The sequence below is a fragment of the Chenopodium album genome, chromosome 24, assembly GCF_948465745.1.
Source record: "Chenopodium album chromosome 24, dcCheAlbu1.1, whole genome shotgun sequence".
NCBI lineage: Eukaryota > Viridiplantae > Streptophyta > Magnoliopsida > Caryophyllales > Amaranthaceae > Chenopodium > Chenopodium album.
This window is the reverse complement of record NC_137857.1, coordinates 35,523,423-35,540,136: the sequence shown is the minus strand read 5'-3', so window position 1 is coordinate 35,540,136 and position 16,714 is coordinate 35,523,423. Positions and strand designations below refer to the sequence as shown.

At 32.8% G+C, this 16,714-nt stretch overlaps 2 protein-coding genes across 2 annotated transcripts; both read right to left on the bottom strand.

Annotated features, from left to right (window-relative positions):
- Window positions 1-957: 957 nt before the first annotated feature.
- LOC145611380 (sterol carrier protein 2-like) lies at window positions 958-1,986 on the bottom strand. Its single transcript, XM_081666707.1, has 3 exons — window positions 1,679-1,986; window positions 1,488-1,548; window positions 958-1,377 (listed from the first exon to the last, which is right to left on the bottom strand). Exons 1-3 carry the CDS (start codon window positions 1,805-1,807, stop codon window positions 1,193-1,195), a joined length of 375 nt encoding a protein of 124 aa, XP_081522833.1. The 5' UTR covers window positions 1,808-1,986; the 3' UTR covers window positions 958-1,192.
- A 1,957-nt stretch (window positions 1,987-3,943) lies between these two features.
- Window positions 3,944-12,430, bottom strand: LOC145611364 (receptor-like serine/threonine-protein kinase SD1-8). The gene is made up of 7 exons (XM_081666691.1): window positions 10,997-12,430; window positions 6,118-6,282; window positions 5,739-5,944; window positions 5,218-5,428; window positions 4,893-5,130; window positions 4,610-4,760; window positions 3,944-4,513 (listed from the first exon to the last, which is right to left on the bottom strand). Exons 1-7 carry the CDS (start codon window positions 12,264-12,266, stop codon window positions 4,202-4,204), a joined length of 2,553 nt encoding a protein of 850 aa, XP_081522817.1. The 5' UTR covers window positions 12,267-12,430; the 3' UTR covers window positions 3,944-4,201.
- Window positions 12,431-16,714: the final 4,284 nt, after the last annotated feature.

The following is a 16,714-nucleotide window of genomic DNA, read 5'->3' as shown; positions in this document are numbered from 1 at the left end:
TTCAGACGAGTGAATTAAAAAGAAGAGGTGGGGAGGGAAGTAAGAGTTTAAATTCTATCAATAAGATGATAAGGTGGGAAGGAAAGGGAAAGAAGTGTGAGGGGTTTATTTTCCTTCCCTCTTAACTGAACTATCTCTTTCCAAAGTTGCAGAATTTAAAGAAAAATCTTTCCTTCCCTTACCTTTCCTTGAATCCCTTCTCTCCCCAGTTTCTGTCTTCTTTTCCATTCACTCTAAATTTTAATCCACACACATTTCAAATGCGAAAGATGATTGACCTACTTCTAAAAGCAGGACTAGGGACTAGCCTATACTAATAACATTGACAAATAGCTTGTGTGATACGGGAAAATTCTGAAACAATTGAGCAAACTTAATTCTTACAGAGGAAAAAGATAGGAAGAACTGCAAACGAAAGTAAACCTATATCACTATTGAGAAATTTTACCTGTTCTGCCATGGCAATTTGCTGAACAAGTGTTGTGCACTTGTGCTAAATATCAACCATTATCGCAGCAGAAGCTTGTCTCCTGCAAACCCAAGGTCTACACCATAGTGTTACTAAAATATCCCTCCTATCTCTGATCCTGTTATTTCATTCAACAATGCACAAGAATTGAAGCAATTTTTCAAACTCGGGCCAGCTAGATTCCCCACCAGCAACATCAGCCTGATGGCAATCCAATATACACAATGTCTATGTACTACTCCATAAATGACTATTGGGAATCGGAACTCGAATGACATATATCATATATTCATAGGTCTCTGACATAGACAATATCCAAAAGGAAGTACCAGTGCGCTGAGGTTGCGTTTCATCTATCATTCAGTTATGGGAAACAATCCATAAGTTTACACACAACTACTTCACTAAAATGCCCGTAGAAGCTCAACTAACAAATATCACAAAATGAACAATGTACACAATAACTAGAAGGAATTAAAGCTAAACAATAGATGTGAAGATTAAGATAACTTTTATTCAGTAGCAAAGTAGCAAGTTGCAAGTACAGAAAATACCACAAATTTCAAAAGAATCAGGAATCTAATAAACAACAATGAATTCCCTGATTCTTAGCAGAGATATTCCCTAAACTATATATATGAAGTATTGGCAATATTCTTATGCTGTTCAGTTTCTTTTTGGCACTCCAGAACCATATTCTAGCATTCGAAACGATGGAACGAATCACATCTTAGAAGGCTTAGGGAAAATATCAGGAGTGAATTTCTGGGCAGCACTTATACTACCCTTAATCTTCATTGCACCCCTCATAAAAGCAATTTGAGGGTTCATTTTCCCTGTTGCAATCTTAATGAAATCTTCATCCTTGAATGAAAATGTTGCATCTGGCTTTCCTTCTTCATATGCACCTGAATTTCATAAAACCCAACAAAATTTTTACATAATTTGATAAAATTAACAATCAAAATTCAAAATTTTTAATACCCAATACAACGAGGTTTGATCAGGAAACCCTAACCTTTCTTAACTTCTCCTTTCTTGAGATCAACAGTATAAATCACCTCATTAAAACCCAATTTCTGCCAATCAAGGAAACCCCACATCAATTAAACTAATCAAAATTCTGCAAATTCAATAAACTTAGGCAAAACACAAGGAATTGCCATAAAACCACAAATTTGAATAACAAAAAATTAAAAAAAAAAATACCTTAGGGGCGATGTGGAGCTGATAAACGAGGCCAATTTTCTTGGTGATCTCTTTCCCAGCATCAGTGGTGAGGTGGGTTTTCATCTGTTCCAAGAAAGCATCGGACTTTAGCTGCTGATCATCTGCCATCTTTGTGTTCGACGAAATGCCGCAATGAAGTGTAATGCAAGATATTACCGTGAGAAAGGAAGAGCGCTAAAATTAGGGGGAAAGCGGTGGTTGTGATCACAAACAGCCACAATGAGAAATAAATGCACGAACTAACAAGGGGGAAAGCGATAATTGCACGCATTCCTAACTATCCTAGATGTATTATTACTTTTATTAGTATCCTTCTTGTCTGTGCTTAGGGGTGGCAATATCATCCAAACCCAATGGATATCCATCACCCGATCCACTACAGGACCCATCCATATATAAAAAAATAAATAAATATTTTTTTAATGATTTAATATTTATATGTAGGCCTTGTTTGGCAATTGGCTGTTGGCTGGTTTGATTGGCTGGTTTGACTGACGGTTTGTATTGGCTTTTTTGTTGGCTGTTTGACTTTTTATTAGTCTAAAAACATGTTTGGTAAAATTGGCTGTTTGATGTTATTAGTAACTTAGGTAGCCAAAAGCCAAAAGCCAAAAGCCAAAAGCTACTCCAAGTAGCTTTTTCATTTTGGCTTAAAAGCCAGCTTTTCAGCTGGCTGAAAAAGCCATTTACCAAACACAAATTTTGGATGTTTGACCAAATGAAAAAGCCAAAAGCCAACCAAAAAGCCAATGAAAAACCATTTACCAAACAAGCCCGTAATGTTAGGAATTGATATGTGTTTTAAATTTAGTAAAGAAAGAACAAGTATTAGAAGGATGTATAAGTTTTAATAAATTGATTACTTTATTTTCAAATCATGATTTTAATTATGAGAGTGCAAAGTTGTATTTATATTTATTTCACCCGAATCATCACCCAATCCACTCGGTTTATCCATGGGTGATGGATGGATCAGATGTGGATGAAGGAAAATTAGGTGATGGATGGGTTGGGTGACTGGTGGATGGAGGCGGATAAAGCATCACCTGATCCAACTCCGATCCATTGCCATCTATATTTGTGCTTTAATTTATGGCGAGCCAATTGGCTCGCAAAGCCGAGATGAGCTGAGCCGAGCCAAGCCAAGAAAAATCATGTTCATATTATTACATACGAAGAAGTACTACCTCCGTTAATTATTATGTGCAACAAAGGGTTATTATTTGTGAGACATAAAATATTCCTTTGTTGCATATAATAATTAACGGAGGTAGTATTAAGGATTATCTCAACTGCTCAACATCATGCACGGGTTATGAATTGGCATGATGTATATTTTGGCAATAGAATAACAAGACACTCAGACAATTATTCGTATAATATAGATACTCTGACACTTAATTTGTCACGTGCTACTTTGGTTGTAAAATATTACAACTCTACTCATACAACCACGACATTTAGCCCCACCATCTTTCTCTCTTAGCAATTCTTTTCAACCAAGCAAAAGGGGAGGGAGGGAGGGAGGGAGGGAGTAGTACAATTTGTAAAATAGATAATGAAACAATACATATAGAATAAGATGTTTAATAGACTATATAAATTCTTCAAAATGAAGTCAAGTCTATGTGAAATGTTAATAGCATCCTTGAGCACAATATTGGACTTTTGGTTAACATGCATGGTGTTGGGCCAAGCCAGATTCCCAAAGTCTCCTAACTTGGTTCATTGAGCTTTTGGTTGAATACATACCTAAAGATTATTAAATCTCTTGTAAACTTGGTTCTCATGACTCATGAGTTGTTATGTTAAGTTTGGATTGTGTTCAACTTTATTCTTAGTAATTGATATGTAAACAACCATTTTGTCGATAAGGCTCATATTAATATGTCATCAATTAGGGAGCAGATTTGCTAAGGAAAAATTAGGCAAATTATAAGGCAAACGTATTGTTTTGCCATATTTGTTTCATGTCTTTAACATGTTATCGTATAAATTTGTTTCCCAATATATCACGAAAAAATAACAAACCAAAAATAGCCCCAAAAAATTGATTTTTGACTAAATCTCATACCGAACATTTTTAACTGTATCCCATGAAAATTAACCTAGTAAGTTACCAATTTGCAATTATGCATCGCTTGTAGTCAAGTATCAAGGATGACTCATGGAGTCATGGCCTTAACTAATTACAAAGGATCAAGAATCAAGATGCCACTTTTATCCAGCAAATAAACCATGCTATTATGCTAATGCTTTGACATTATGAATCTCAAACTAAACCATATATACCTTAGCAATTATATACAACTAATTGTAAGAATTAACATGGTATTCCTTCAAAAATGTTTCCCTCTTTTCATACCTTCCAACATTATGACCCTACCCCAAAAAAAAAACACAGAGCAAGTGACTAAAAATACCAATGAACCAAAAAATTGTGCTAGCTTAAGCATTTCAACATCTACAATGAGCTAAATCTTGCTACGATTATGAACTTTACTATCGCGCATTTAGCATAGTGACAGTAACTTGATTCACAGTGAATGATTCATCCTGTTTACTAGAAGAAGAATCTGTCTCAGTAGGGTTCCATCCCATACAAAAACCCGGCAGCCTAGGCTGAGGCAAAGATGCAGATTCACTACCCAACATTAGCACCACGGATGCCATCGTTGGCCTATCTTCTGCCCTCTCTTGCACACATAGTAGACCGACTTGTAGGCATCTTAACACTTCATGTTCCGAGTACAAATCTCCCATGACCTTGTCTAGAATCTCGGTCCCTTTTCCTTCTTTCCATAGCTTCCATGACTGTCAATTGTTACGCATAGTTTTCTCAAGGTTAGTGCTATAAGATCATTAATGTGTGGCACTAAGGAAAAAAATATAAGGTGCTTTATTACTTACATATCCGAGAAGGTGTAGTTCATGATCAGAATTATAAAATCCTCTGTTTTTAGTCCCACTAATTATCTCGAGGACTAGTACACCAAAACTAAACACGTCTGATTTTACTGAGAATAGCCCATCCATCGCGTATTCTGGAGCCATATAACCACTGCATAATGACATATATTTCTCCCATATTATACAAGCATGTATTATAGTTGAAATAAGCTTGCAAGATGAAGGATAGTATGCAAAAGTATTGAAGAATATGGTACTAAGTTTGTAGTTTTGGGTTACTTACTATGTTCCTACTACTCTCCTTGTGTTTCCTTCAGTTTGATCACCTCCAAAAATCCTAGCCATGCCAAAATCTGATATTTTCGGGTTCATTTCTCCATCAAGCAAAATGTTGCTTGCTTTCATATCTCTATGGATTATTCTATACCTCGAATCTTGATGAAGATACAATAACCCCCTTGCAATTCCACAAATTATGTTGAATCGCGTTTGCCAATTGAGCAATGATTTTCTTTCATTATCTACATATCATTAAGCAATAAACATAAGAAATAGAGCTAAATGAAAAAGAATGTGACATTAGTAACTTATTAGATTGAGGGACTTACGGAACAAAAATGCATCCAGACTTCTATTTTTGAGGTACTCGTAAATGAGCATCTTCTCATCCATCTCTACACAACAGCCAAGTAATCGAACAAGGTTTCGATGCTGAAGCTTCGCGATCAATCTAACCTCGTTCTTGAACTCTTCTACCCCTTGTCCTGATTCCTTAGACAGTCTCTTAACTGCTACTTCTTGTCCATCTGGTAGCACACCCTGAATTTTACAATGCAGGTTAATTATATTAAACTTTTTAAGTACATACCTATTTTTTGGTAGACAAAATCCACATTCTAACGTAAACAATCACAATATCCAGATCAATGAGACAAATTTCGCCACTTTTTCCCTTCATCAACTTACAAAAAATTGCAGCATATATCAATTTTGATCTATCAATTCAATCTAGCTAGTAAAAATTAGTTCAAAAAAACATGGCCTTAATGTGGCGTTGTATTCTTATCTAAGTGATCACATATCCAAGGGTGATACAATATTAAATCGATGCAAGACCAGAAAAATGTACCTTATATACGCGTCCAAAACCACCTTGTCCAAGCTTGGTTGCATCGTCGAAGTTTTTGGTGGCAACAGCCATGGTATATAGATCAAACATGGGCAACTCAACCTCATCTAAATTATTAGTTTCCCCTGAGTAGTCTCTCTTGCTAGAGATGACTTGCCCACTTATAAGAATTTCTTGGCTCCTTTCAGTTGTACCTGCCCTAGAGGCTGAAAAACATAACAATATATGTCATTTCTCAAAAAATTCCAAAAAAATTACACTCCGATCCCTATATTAAAGATTAGTTGATATATAGTTCAGTTCTAACAACGTGACAACTAAATTTGGACGATGGTACATAGTAAGTTATCAACGTGATTATGGTATATAGTAAGTTTACCTCTTGTCTCCCCAAGTCTTTTTCTAAACAAACTTTGTGCTTTTTTTCGTTTCAACATGATCAATGCAATTATGCCAGCCAAAAGTACCATTGAGGCAATTGAAATGCCAATACCCATTACAATTTTCTTTGCATTGTCCGAACTAATTCCAGAACCTTGAGACCCTATTCAGAATAAACAGTACATAATTAGACAAAACTAATAAGGATGTTATTTTGCTTTAAATGGAGAATGAATAAAAGTATTAAATCTTATGATCAATTAAGTATCATTTTAATCAACATAGAAAAGTGATAGAGTATAAAACATATTCTTAGGCCTCGATCATCAGCTTAAGCTTTTCCTAACCTCATCCATCCGTAAATCCAAAATATATTTTCGCATACTCTATTTGTTGTTCTAGGTTATTCAAAAAATCGTCACCCAGTCTTACATACTCCACTTAGAACATAATGATTTACGATTAAATTTCCCAATATCCTACTAATTAAATTAAATTATGTGATATGAAAAAGATAGATATGAGATCGATATTATAAGAAATTATAATAATATCTGTCTAAACATATACTTTATCAACTATCAATGTATGCAAAATTTGTGTAACAGTTTGGTCACCAATTATTGAACAGTACACACCAATTTTTTTTTTAATTAGAACTCAAAGATGGTTAGCTGGCACAAATGAATCAGTTCCTATCTTAATTTTTGACCTTGGTGTCTGAAAATGAAATAAATTAATTACTTATAAAATAAGATCACACATAATCATAAGGTGCATTAAAATGTTATGTGGTACATGGCCAAAGATATATCTGGAAAAAATTAATTCTATACGGAGAAGCAAAAATGTGATGCACATAATTTCAAATTTAAGACTTTTTAAACACCTTTTTTCTATTACGTGTTTTCTTAACTAACGTTAACTACTTAACTAGCCTGCTTATCAAACGTGTAAACTAGTTTAGTTAGCAAAAGTTTCACGATAAATCTACAATAATTTGTCTTAAGTTACGAGTAATATTTTGTTAGGCCTTTTTCGATATAGAGAAAGTTAGTTAGTTACAAATGACTATTGATATACTTTGCATATTGAATCTCCTAATTCTTAGATAATAATGTACTACATATCCAAGCCACTAAATTAAAACCAACTAAACTAAATAACATCTATTTATATAATCATGAATGCGGAAAACACGACGAAACCAGAAGACTAGTAATAGTAATTTACTTAATCAGGAGGCCAATCTTCCCACGGCTTGCAAGAACCATGCTCAATTACATTGGAAAATGACAGTTCAACAACTTGTACTTAGTGGTTTTCTTCCTGCATTCCACTTTGCTAGTTATTTCAACAATTTATCTAATTAAATATATTTTAAACATGGTTTAGTAATAGTCTAATCTTCCCATGATAAACCTACCTAACCTCTAGATTTAATCTACTTTTAAAATCTTATTTGAGCAGACACCAAATTATAATGAGCAGACCATTATTAAATTTGATTAACTAGCTAACCTAACCTAGTGTAGCTGGCTATATATGATATTAATGACCCTATAGCAGTTAATTATATTAGATTTAACACAATTATGCTTCCTCTTTTCCGTACAATGTTAATGTATACTTCCTCCGTTAATGGTTATTTGCAACAAAGGGGTATTATTTGTGAGATATAAAATATTCCTTTGTTGCAAATAATCATTAACGGAGGAAGTATATACTAGGAACGGTGGATAAACTACCCAACAAAATTAAATTATTCCCAACTATATCATGAAGTGGCTCTAGTACATTTTTAATGAGACTAATAAGGTAGTAACACTTATATGGAGTATTTGTTTATACTTCTGAATTTAACAGCACATCGGATTAAGATTCGACGTGCATGAGACGATTTCATAAATAGGTTATTATAAAGTTACCGTGAGTACTTTTCCGTTTGTGACAGGACCAGTAATTTTTAATATATATTGAACAATCGGATATATAAAAACAGATTAATGTTAGGTGGAGTTACCCACCAGACTTATGCTTTGATCATCCTTCATTACACTTTAATTTCGGACTAGTATTGAGATATCACCTATAAAAGGTTCTTGGAAGCTTCTAGATTAGTTATTATCTTTATCCTCCATTTGGAGCTTCTAAATTAGTATATGCATTAAGACATGCATATTGGTAGAAAGAAAAGCAATTAGGGTTTAATGGAGTACAAGATATACTAATTAATGCTTTTCTGACTGTATTATTTTGGATCTAATCTATCTTTAGTTTAAGTAATGTGTTAATCCACTAATCAAACATTTAGACATGGATGCCCCTTCTAGACACCAAAATGGGGTGCAGTACTATTGTTGACGTCCAAATGATATAGATTAATCCACCTTTTATGCCAAAAACTCCGGTTCTAAAAAGTTTAATTCATTCTAAGCCAAATTATCCTCCAAACAAAGTATGAATTAACTATTAGTAAGATCAAGGTGACTACTTTACCTTTAGATAAATTTACACTTTTCAAAAAAGTATACCTTCTAATTTCAAAATTTACTCACTTCGTTTAAGGAATAGGTACGAATATAATAAATTAATGAAAAAAGTATGAGAAATGAATGAAGTAAAAAAGGAGGATGAGTTTTTACTTCGTCAAGAGAAAGTTGAATACAGTAAATTAAAAGAATACATTATCTAAGAACCACGGTAGGAAAAATTGCAAAGTATGAGATACAGAGTTCATTAATAAATTTAAATTTTCAAACAAAAGTGAAATAAAAGTGAATCAAACTTTTTCATATGATCGACTTAAAATAAAAGCAATTCAAATTTTCAAGATCTATGAAATAGTACTTTAAAACATCTCATTCAAACAGTCTGAACATACTTTTGTTGTGCTATGGTGAGACTAACTTTTAATTATTTAATTAATGGATCAATCTATGTCTATCATTAAAAAAAAAAAGATAATCTTTCTAGTGTAAAGTAAAATGATGATAACTTGAAAATGAAGATTCTAATGTTAAAGGGGAAGAGAACAGTTGGCCCAACTAAACCTAAACAGGTCATAAAAGAACGGCTAATTGGTCAGACAACTCAATTAACAATTTGAAAATTTAGGACCCCAAAGAAAATGGTCCAACCAAAGTAGGACTTGGGACCAGGTCTTTTGAATATAAGGACACTATAATTCATCAAGTCTCTAGAAAAATTTGTGTCAATTTTGTGCCACTGATTAAGGGCATTAAAAGTCACCCTTTTTATCTTCAATTTTCATTTTTATTTCTCTTTTGAAAATAGGGTTTAATTTTGGACGGCTTATGTTGGAATGTTAGATCATTGGTTCACATAAGTTCAAAACTATATATGCATCTGAATTATTTGGATTTTCGTTTAAGGCTTTGGTCCCCTCATATCACCTTCATCTTATTCATATGAACTAAAAAGACATTTAGTGATCATAAATTTTCTATTTTTCGATCAAATTTTATCATTTATATATGGACCACAATTGGTCATGTCTAAGGCCGACATACCATAAGAACGGCAGGTTAGTGTCTTAGTGATGGATGTTGCTGTATTCTGTTATCTTAAATCTAAAATTTCCTAAAAGGTTGCACAATACAAAATTATAAAACTATCCACCAATCCACCATACACACGATTTTGCATTAACTGATCATCATCTTTGTGAATGTGTAATATAAAAAATTAGGACACTTAGAATTCGCAAGAATTTGTCCATGTAAGTATGTAACTAAGGTTGAGTCTTAAAGAAACAACTTTTCTCAATAAAATGACGGTTGTAGCATAATCTGAATATTTTCTTATACGATTGTAATCATTAATGAAAATTTTATTTTACGACCATATTGCGTAAACATTTACTTTATTCAACTTCCTCAGCTCATCATGTATGGGCCGAGCAACCCCTACTAACTTTCTCCCAAAATTATTTTTTTACATCTTCTCTAATAAACGGGCCTACTTCTACGAGCACATATAATTATTTGACCAATAAGTTAATTAATACATCATTGATTGCTATGTGAATACACACTAATCCCATCTGTCAAAATTGATCATCTCTACCTACATTACATTACATGGGTTCCACCATTGATAGTAACAATGGTAAAGCTTATAATACAGGCCATCTACAAACATCATGCTTAACATGTTTTATTTTTTACCTTCCATTTCCTTTACGTCAATACTTTCCAAAACCTTGGCCCCAAAAGAAGAATAATAATAAAAATTAAAATAAAAAACCTTATCTCTACATCCCCGTCTCATTAACTTTTGTCTTGATATTGTATTTTAAAGTTTGAAACCATATGATTAAATTAATTCTCCTTAATTCTAGGAAAATCACCAAAAAAAAAAAAAAAATGATCAAAGGTTTATTATTTTAATAACATAATAATCCCATAAATTTTATTGCTGACTAGCATCAAGCTTTCTAGCCATCTACATTCTACAAAGCTATATTCAACACTTATAAATATTCATCATCAAATTTGCTTAATATGCTAAATAATACTTGTAGCTTAGAGTTTATGCTACACAATAATTAGGTAACAAGCATTACATAATCCTAATATATTTATAAGGGAAGATGCCACCCAAGTGTTCATATGATTTCATTTCTTATAATAGCCAATATGATATGATTTTATCTCCCACACAATCTACATGATACATGATATAGTATTGTAATTAATACCGCCATATCATTATTGTACGGAGTAATTGTCAGTGAACTTAGTACGAAGTATAAATTGGTGTAATCATTAAATTTTACGGACTAAATTAGCAAATTCATAAACTAAACACATAAAAAGCAAAATCAGAGCTATAGAATAGTGTAATATACATACCTAGATCCGAAGCGGCTAGTCGAATGTACAAATCTTGTCCACCTTGAACATAATCTCTCATATCAGTTAAATTATCGGTCCAAAAAACGCACCCATTACCAACCCCTTGAACCACATTCAAATTAGCATAAGCAGTACAACTACAATTCCTCTTGCACATATCTCTACATTGATTAAGGTTTAACCCTTCATCTACAAAAGCAGTCGTACTCTCAGGTAATTTCATATTTACCAACTTCAAAAAACCATCCTTCCCACAATCCAACTCGGTCTTTCGGACGCACCCACTTGACCCGTCTCTCAATTCCCAATCTTGAGGGCTCTTTGGCTCGAACCCTTGTGGACATTGGCAATCAAAAAAGCCACTCGTGTTGCACACCGTATACGGACCACAAACCCTATATGTGTCACAATCATCTACCCTAGCATACCAATACCTAGTCCATTGTCTAGTATTTGGCACCCACGTAAATCTTTTAAGGTACCCGTCAAAAGTTACTATTACCCTTGATTTTACCTCACCACCCGGAGGTAACTCAAACGTATAGTAAACTTCATCTGGCCCGCGGTAAAAAGTAAAGTTAAAACCATTATTACCCGTTGCCATTTCAGGCACCCCACTAAAACGTTGCCCCACCCATGGTCCGCTCCGATAAATTATTCTATCCCCATATCTCATATAAATTTCTGGGTCACCATGGTAATCCATTTTAAAGCTATAATTACCCGTACTCGGGTCATCCGGTCCCGCCCACGAGGTTAAAAACCGGTCGAGACCCGTTTTTAAATTCCACCCGAGTTTTTGATCCGGAATGAGAGTATCAGTCGGATGATCAAAGCTCTGCCATAGATATTCACCCGAGCTCGAATCCCCTGCTTCTCGAATCACCAAATTTCCTGAATCCAATAACTGTAACACCGGATTTTTAGCCGTTGATCCATTAATCTGCCAACGAACATGAAATTCATCATCCAAAATCACAAGATTTCCTTGATCATCAAATTTGAGGGTGCAAGAATCACTCAATGAAGGCGCATCTCTGTTTGCAACCCAAACATAAACATCATCTGAAGGAATATCTTTGTACCAAATTCCAAGATAATATTTTTTGGGATTTTGTTTTGTGAAAAACCCCAATTCAAATTTCCCAGTTGCAGAAATTAGTGTTTGGTTTGAGGAGAGAGATTGTGTTGATGTTAAAGTATCAGTTGATGCTGAAAAAACAGGGGAAAAACAGAGGAGAAAGATTGCTAAAATGGTGAATTTCATTCTTCAAAGAAACACCCAAAATTTTCTTTGTTTTGGGTATTTTAATTAATTTTGGGAGAAGTTGGTTTAATGATTTGGAAAGTTGTACATTTTTTTTTTCTTTTTTTTTTTTGAAGAAGAGAAGTTGGATTTTGTCTGAAAATACAGTGTCTAATAATTCTACTGGTACTATTATTATTTGGAGGCTGCTCTGCTTTTTTCCTGTCTTAGTCAACTTTTTGTGTTTTTATTTATGATTCTATGTATACAAAAGTAATTCTCTCACGTGTATTGTTTAATTTTTATATAGACTCCTATTTACAAAAATTAAAAAACAATGCTGTAAACGGGATTTAATTTCAAGTCTTTATGGTATGTCGGTTTAAAATTTTATAAGTGGAACTAGTTTGACGTCTACTAATGTGGATTGCAACTAATAAGAAAGGATTTAGCCTAATGTGGGCCATTTAATTCATTTTAATTATTGTTATGATTGTTTTCTTAATCTTTCCAGCAATCATGAAGAGAAATTGAAGGATATTTTGATTCCTTAACAAGGACATAACTAGTTAGGATTTGGGCCATAAATTTGATCAGTGAATCGAGACGATTTCTATTTTTGAATCTTGAGATGTGATTCATGGTATATCATTATGGGTATAGATTTTATAGGATCATATTGAGTGGAGCCAAAACATAGATGGAAAAGAATCAAAAATGGTAATGAAGTATTTCTAAGATATTTTCAAAAGTGATAACAAGTTGAGATATAGCTTCACCTTATAACGGAACTAAACCTATTATAGAAAATAAACTTCTAATTCAACCATTGACTCAACTCAAACTTTAGTGGCTCATACTAAAGCAACAAGCTCCAGCCAATAATATATTTGTCCAAAGAGTTGAACTGAACTGAACTTATTGGAGATGAACTAACTGAGCTGAGCTGAAATGAATATTTTATTAGAGAAGGAAATTAAGAAATGAAGTGACCAGACCCTTAAGGATGCTTATGATAATATAAAACAAAAAAAGAAAATACTCATTATTTTTCAATTTGTAATTGGATGATAACGTTATCGAAACTCATTTATGCTATGTTTTTTCACCTTCATGAACTTTAAAAACCTTCTATTGCTCAATCTTTTTTTTTTCCGTCCCAAATAAGTAGGTTAATTTGCAATTTGTTTTAGAACAATAATCCATTACACTATATTATATTACCTCTCTCCTTTACCTTTTGCTCGTCCTTTAATATCTTTTGTCTCCTTTACTTAAATAAAAATATTATCTCAATATCTCTTAGGGCCTTTTCTCATACGTTGAAATTCATTCAGTTCAGTTCAGCTCAGTTCAGTTCAGCTCCTAATTTACTTCTCTTATAAAATATTCAGCTGAGTTCAGTCAATGAGAACAGACCCTTAATTTCTAACTATATCTCCCTTTATTTTTAATAAGGTAATTACGTCCTAAATCTATGCTTCCCAAAATGAGCTCACTAAATTTGAATAAAGAAACTACTAGTATTAGTTATTCTTGTTTTAATCATAATAAATCACAAAAATCAAACATATAAATATAACAAAAAACTTCAAATAGGATGACTCGGAAAAATTTAATTAGCCTACCTTCAACAAATTAAAACCAGTTTATCTTATTTAATGTTTAATTAACATTGTGTTTAATGTTAATAGTCACGTACTTCACATTCGAAAATTAAAAGAAAATAATAACTTCATATTTGGGATTGTAATGTATAAAACTATGAAGTTATATGTTGTACAAGTGTCGTGTTTTTGGTAATGTATTGCTTGTTTACAAACATCGTGGTTGCACAACGTACCACTACCTATCTTAATCACTAATTATTAAGCAAAATCTTACAAGAAAAGGATTGATTATTTGTATAACAGAAATTTGGTGGATGTATTTTGGTCCGAAAGTTCTATATTACTTGGTCATGTATATTTTTGGTGGACTAATTTTAATTTTACTAATGAACATTTTCAAATTAAATATTCTTTGGGTCAACAAGCTACCACCACTAACACATTTGATAATAACCAAGATTTGAATAATTTGGTAGTTTAATGAAGAAGTAGCTGCAACTAATTGAATTTTAAGTGTGATTATCTTGACCTATTGATGATGATATTTAATGATCTTAGATGAGAATTTTGTGTCCTTTTTTTTCTCACTTAATATATGATGTATACATTTGAAATTTGTTGATTAGCTAAGGGATGAGCTATCTCAAGGGGGATAATGATCTGCTAAGTCGTTTTAGGATGAAAATTAAACTTAAATACTGGGATTAAAAAACACAGAAATCAAAGACCTTTTTTTATTTGCCTCAAGGAACAAACTTAATGTATAAAAGTTAGGTTACATGTCAAAGTTAATTCAATAATGTAAACCAATATTGATATCAGGTCTGAAGCTCATTTTGAAAGATTTTAACCTGTTATACTAATAAGCTAATTAAGCAAAAAAGCTAGTCAAAAGATAAGGTACTTTCATGAATAAGTGAAGTTTTCTTTTTTTAGTTAAAAGTTTTTTTTTTTTTTTTTTTTTTTTTTTTTTTTTTTTTGGGAAACACATTACTTAAAACTTAAAAGACTAAGGGCCTGTTCACATTTACTGAACTGAACTGAACTGAACTGATTGGAGCTGAACTGAATTGAATTGAACTGAAATGAATATTTTATGAGAGAGGAAAATTAAGAGCTGAACTGAACTGAACTGAAATTAAGTAAATGTGAACAGGCCCTTAAAACAAAATAATAGGGGTTAGTCAAATGAACAAATAAAGTCAAATTTTTAAAAATAATTTACCAATTCTGATTAAAATTCTCAATTGTTGTTATACCTTTGTAAAATATGTTTATATAATGAATTGATGGTCAAAGCTACATGCTATTAGAAATTATATTATTGGATAGAAGAAAATACTAAATTACAACAAATTAAGTTTAATAGAATACACCATTGGTGTCCTACTCTCGTCCTTCTACAAAGACTCGTTTTCTATGTTTGACCATTTTATTATACATATACATAATAAGTCAATACTCAATAGTTATTGTCTATTTCCCCTCATAAAATTTCAGTTTACGAAAAATAAATAAAAAAAATCTAACTCATATTGTTGGAAGGGGGCAGAAAAACTGAAAATTCAATGGCCGTCAACTTAAGCATGTGATATGTGTTCACAAATCATAATCATAAGAAAATTAATGTGAATAGTTGTATTTGCTTTTGACCAATAAGTGCTTACATTTCTAGCTTCGTGATCCTCTAAATATCAATCTCATAGCATTTCTAAAGTTCAAAAAGGCCTAACTTCGTGATCAATAATTCAACAAATTAGAATTTTTAAGTAAATACACAAGTTAGAATGTGTTATAAGACTCCTGTCAAAAAAAAAAAAAAAAAAAAATGTGTTGCAAGATATACGGGTGACAGTTTAGTCATAGAGGTGATCGCTTTTAATTCTATCGAAATGATTTTAACTTAGTATTTTTTTTTTAATCTATCTTATACTTGTACAATACAGTGATACACCCGTCTTATATTAGAATTTAACAAGAATTAGCGGTGTCATAAAAATTTTAGGCACTAAAACTTTATGACTCCAACTTTTTGAGATATTGGTAAGGAAGCACAAAAAGAAGATTGGTCACTGGCAATTTCCATGAAGCTAACAGAATAAACAAACAAAAAAGAAATCTCAAAGCTTCTAAAAAAAGAAAGTGACTTGCTTTTGAACCACTTTATGAACAACTAAGTTCCCTGGCCTGCTTTGTTAGAGTTGCCAAAAAAATCAAGAATTTGACAAGGTCAAACTCTCTAAAACAACCCTTTTTTTATGGTTTGTTTATTTGGTTTGATAATCAATATTCAACAGGATCGTCCCATTGAGAGGTTGGGGGTTCGATTCTTATCTATCTTTCAATCCCGCCCTCTGTTTGATATCCCTAAAATAATGAGGAGGGCGGACTAATCAAAAGTGGTGAGCGTCCATTTGGTAGCAAGCAGGGGTAAAGTTGTATTTTCGCCACTTAAGTTGGGGGGCCAGCTGGGCATGGAAAACGGAGGCCGTTATGCTGGAAATGAAATTTTCACGAAAATTTCATTACGCGCGCAATGAAAGCTAAAATTTGGACTGACAGTTTTCCACTTTTGGTAAAGCAAGAGAGAGAAAGCTCGAGCAAGAGAGAGAAAGTGTTACCAGAAGAGAGAGAAGCTCGAGCAAGAGAGAGAAAGTGCTACCAGAAGAGAGAGAAAGTTCGAGCAAGAGAGAAAGTTCCAGCAAAGAGAGACAAAGTGGGAGCAAAGAGTTGAGCATTCATCTCTTTTTGTTCAAGGTAAATTTCAATTGAATTCTGCATTCCATTTTAGTATAATTGTGTGTAAATTAGTGATTAGTTGTATATTTTGTTTGATTACTTGTCAGTTTAGAAGCATTT